General features: G+C 40.8%; 1 protein-coding gene across 1 annotated transcript in view; it reads right to left on the reverse strand.

Annotated features, from left to right (window-relative positions):
- LIFR (leukemia inhibitory factor receptor alpha) overlaps positions 1-4,604 on the reverse strand; it is a 51,094-nt gene that overhangs the window by 24,691 nt on the left and 21,799 nt on the right. Inside the window, exons 4-7 of the mRNA XM_017730237.1 lie at positions 3,422-3,564; positions 1,865-2,028; positions 886-1,060; positions 339-605 (exon numbers count right to left, since the gene is read on the reverse strand). Coding sequence (XP_017585726.1) covers positions 339-605; positions 886-1,060; positions 1,865-2,028; positions 3,422-3,564 — 749 coding nt within the window. The remainder of the gene's footprint in view (positions 1-338; positions 606-885; positions 1,061-1,864; positions 2,029-3,421; positions 3,565-4,604) is intronic.

Consider the following 4,604-nt stretch of genomic DNA (forward strand, 5'->3'; position numbering starts at 1 on the left):
CCCGTGCTCTAACATGCCAGCCCCACCACTGCTTTGAATTCTCCAAACAAGTCGTGTCAAGGAAATGGTCCCTTTAGCATGAATTCCACATGGAATTTGAAAATTAAAGCAAGCCCTGAATGGCTCATCCTCTTCACCATACCTTATCATTCCAGACTTGGTGTCTCCACCAAGAGCTGGCCTTTCCACAGTGAAATCAAACACGTACAATCCCCAGTTCAACTTCAAAACCAAGGGCCAAGAGGAAAAAAAGCCACAACAGTATTTTTTTCCTAGCACAACCCTAAGAGTCTCAAACTTATTTTGATTTTTCTAAGGTTAGTAAACATGATACATACATCCAACAAACACGACAGATCCATCCATCCCATTTTCGAGTCTGCACACTACATTTGTCCCGCTGCTATTAGAAGCACTGGCATTTAGCACTCTGATGGCATGGCTTCGACTGCTCAGTTGCATCATTGTGTAGGATTTTGATCCGTAAGTCATATTTGTTATGCGCTGATCTTCTTCATGGACACAACAAAATGTCACATCTGAACCTACTGCCACCACAGTGTCCAGAGGAAACACTCCACTCCCACCGGGCTCAGTATCTTTTCCTAGCAGAGAAGGAATAAAACAAACAAAAAAACCCCCAAGAAACCTTGCATGAACAATTTGCTATAAGCATGATGTGATCAGCTAAAATGTGACTGAGGAGCACTCCAATGCACACAAATAAATGTTTGCTAGGTTTCAGTAACTAGTGATAGTATTTTTTCTCTAATCAAAACAGTCTCAAAGGCAGTAGCTCATCACTGCCTAATGCCCTTCCTCTGACTTTGGCTTATTTCTTATAAAGAAATAAAAGTCCGCATGGTAGCAAGGGAACAAACATACCAGGGATCACTTCTGCTGGGCTCCAGTCACTCCAATCCTTGGGGCCAACAAACTGTGTTGCATTAATGTAACAGCGAATCTTCACATAGTGTGAAGTACACTCCAAAGGCATATCTGATGTCCAGTTCCAAGAAAGAATGATGTCTTCATGAGTCAGTTTTGAGTAGTAAGTAACCTGCAAAGTTTTTGCACCAAGAAAGCAACCAAGACAGAGCTTATGAACACCTGCTAAAAATGACATACCATCTCCCAAGTGTCAACAGAATGGTAAATTAGGTGAAGTAAATCATAAAATCCTCATAAATTATTGGAGTGTTCTACCTAACTTTTAGTTGTGCTGTTAATTTACCTGGACAAAAGCCTAAGTTGCTAAATAGCCCACTAGCTAGGTAGTCTGTCAGCCAGAAATACCAGAGGGCAGATATTTGGAGGAGAGCAGGAAGATTTCCATGCATGTAAAGAGGTATACACTGCATCCTGGGCTTCTCCCAGGCAGGGAAATGTTCCAACTTCTCCAAAATAAAACTCTTCTAATATTAGTCCCAGGCTGCACATTTCATCTTTTCTCCAATACTAAAATGTATAGTACAGAGCTACAAACTGGCCTGGAAAAACTCCTGTTACAAAAGAAGAAAAAAGCAAGCTGAGAATTCAAAGATGACCAAGACAGGAGACACTGTTGGAGATATAGAGACAATGGTGTAAAGTATCTGCCAAATTCATAAGTAAGTTTGAATTATAAAATCCTTGTACCAGGAAAAAAACAAACTGCTGTGACTAAGTATCAACAGTACAGTAGCCAGTGTTTCCATAGCTTTGAAATTTAACAAGAAGTTACCTACCAGAAGCATGACTACGCTCAGGTCCTGCAAAGCTCTACTATCTTCATCATTCTCAGTTTTTTTCAAGTGACATCTCAGAACATTACCAAGGGCAGAAATTGTACATATATTTTTCATAAAGGAAGAAAGGGACTTACTTGTGTAACTTCTTCCATTGCTTCTTTTCGAAGTATCTGAATCTGCCAAAGGGCATCCAGTCCATATGGGAAAACCAATCCATTATCACTCCACTTCAGATTTAATGTGGAAGTTGGAAAGTCAGGCGTTAAACTAAGAATGTGTGGAGTGGCAGGAACAAAGGCTTGAAAAAGAGGCAGGGGGAAGAAGCCATATTCAGGTCATTTGTCAGGAACACCAGCCCTACAGGTGTTTTAACAGCCACATCTTTCTGCTCTGAACTGGCTAGTAGCCATACAAACACGTAACTCAACCTCTGTAATTAGAACAAGGCTCTGTGGCTACTTGAGCATGAGAGTTCTCAGGAAAGCACAGGTGCTGGTGAATCATCAGGTAGCATTTTCTTTTAATACCTCAGCTTGCAGATGGGCAAGTAACTGATTGTGAATATGACTCTTCACAATGCATAGTAGGGAACACATCCCATCTTTCTCAACCTCCCTTCAATGCCACAGTGATAAAGGAAACATGGTGGCAGTCTTTGAAGTACGCATGAGAACACTTCTAGGGACGATGGTGGAAAAACATCCCCAGAAGAAGAAGTATGTTTTGGAGACCAGTAGGGAAGTGAGGACTTGCAACAAAAGGGAGAGTGGCAAGGAAGGAGACCACATGATGGAAGAAGCTCACATGAGGTTCTGAAGAAGATCATGGGGAAAGTGATTTTAAGATACAAGAAGTACTAAGGGCATGAGATCACAGAGGGGATAGGACAGGGAGATTAAACAGAAGCATCTCCTTCTGTAAATGTGTGGTGGTAAGCAAGAGGTTGAGAAACAGGGAAGAACCTTGGTAATACAAGGGTTATGGCATTCATTGGGCCTGGTGCAAGCAAAAACATTTTAAAAATATGTGTGATACATCCCACTTCCTGACCAAGAATCTGAGAGCTTGCAAAGTGTTCAGCACAATCAAACTGCCCATGATAACCTGTGATGAACCCGAGCAACTCATCGTGTTGACCAAATATTTTTGAGTTGCATTTTGTTGAAGTTCATAAGCTGCTCTTGACTGTAAACAGAACCATGGATAAGAAGTGTTACTGACACTAGAATTTGACTACACTGAAGGAGTAAGCAAGCAAACCAAAGGCAAAAACTAGAGCAAGGATGGCAGATTGTGTCACTGCCATCTTCTGTTTACAACTTCCTTCTTTTCCCGGAAGGAAGTGGGAAAAAGTGTAATTTACTTATACATGTAGATTAGGAATTCGTTTACAAATGCTTCCTGATTTATAGGTAGGACAAAAAAGGGCAAAGAGTGAGGGATGTAACGTATTTTGTTTTCCTCCTCACATTCTGCCCTTGGTTTTTTTGCTATGAACTAGGGGTAAGCGGAGTATTCTTTCTCTTGAAAGGTTAGAGAAAACAATGATATATGGTAGCCTCATATGGACTCAGCATATCAACATGCTACATACAGGAATGCTGCCAAAGAAACCTGCAAGCATATACACATCTGAAGAGTTGTTAAACATAGTATAAAGGCCTTAGGTACACATACGACCTGATACTTACAGATGTCTTTCTGGTGAATTACAAATTCTTTGGTGGCAAAAGCAGTTCCAGGGCTTTTGATTGTCACTGTGATGGAGCTCTCTGGGACTGGAATCTCAACCCTTCTCTCCTTAGTTTTAAAACACACTTGAGGGGCAAGGTCACTGAAAAGACAGAGAGGATTAAGCAGTTATTTCAGCTGATAGGAAGCTAAGGCAAGTTAAGTCCTATTCTTGCACACTAATAAAACACAAATTATCTGTAATAAACAGACAGCTCCATATCAAGTTTGTGAAGAAATGAGCCTTACACGGGCTTTAATCTCAGATTAATGGCATTCCCTCACCTTTCAAGTCACTTTTTATCATACTGATAGGTTGTGCACTGGCTGTGTAATGCAACCACCTAGTTGTTAAGAGAACTCTTCACTTTGCTTTTTAACCAAAATCATAGAATCATAGAATCATTAAGGTTGGAAAAAACCTGTAAGGTCATCAAATGCAACTGTTAACCTAACACAAGCACCATGTTCACCATTCAACCATGTCCTTAAGTACCATATCCACATGTTTTCTGAACACTTCCAGGGATGGTGACTCCACCACTTCCCTGGGCACTCTGTTCCAATGCTTTACAACCCTTTTTGTGCAAAAAATTTTCTTAATATTTTAATATTTTCTTAATATTAAACTCGAGGCCAACAAAAGACATGTTTCTGAAACCTAGTCACCATGAATCAATATTTCAAAATAAGAAAAATAAAAAACCCCAAACCAAACCTAATAGTATCGTCCCCTCTCTTTGTGTTTCCTGACTCACTCTCCCTCCATGTCTTCTCAAAGCAAGGGCATATGGGTTGAAAGGGCAGGTTTACCATCTGTGTCCACATCTTCGAACAAATCTTTTAGCTCCCTTCTGCTGCTCAGCTCACAAGGAAAGGGCAGACAGCAGGGCAGAGGATTCCTAAGATACCAGGTGAAAATGCAGTCTGTGCTTAATGTTTGTGCAGTGCTCAGCACAACATGATCTGGCTTTTGTCTTGGAATTGTAGATATATACAGGAAACAATAATGGATGGGTCAAGTCCTTTTGCTCATTATCACGGATACGCAACTAGAAAGGCAGAAAGTTTGGAAAAATCCAGACCTTTCTCTTGGGGGAATGACGGCAGGAAGGAAAGCAGAGAGAACAATGCCAGACTTCC

Source organism: Corvus brachyrhynchos, unplaced genomic scaffold (assembly GCF_000691975.1).
Source record: "Corvus brachyrhynchos isolate BGI_N302 unplaced genomic scaffold, ASM69197v1 scaffold42, whole genome shotgun sequence".
Taxonomy (NCBI): Eukaryota; Metazoa; Chordata; class Aves; order Passeriformes; family Corvidae; genus Corvus; species Corvus brachyrhynchos.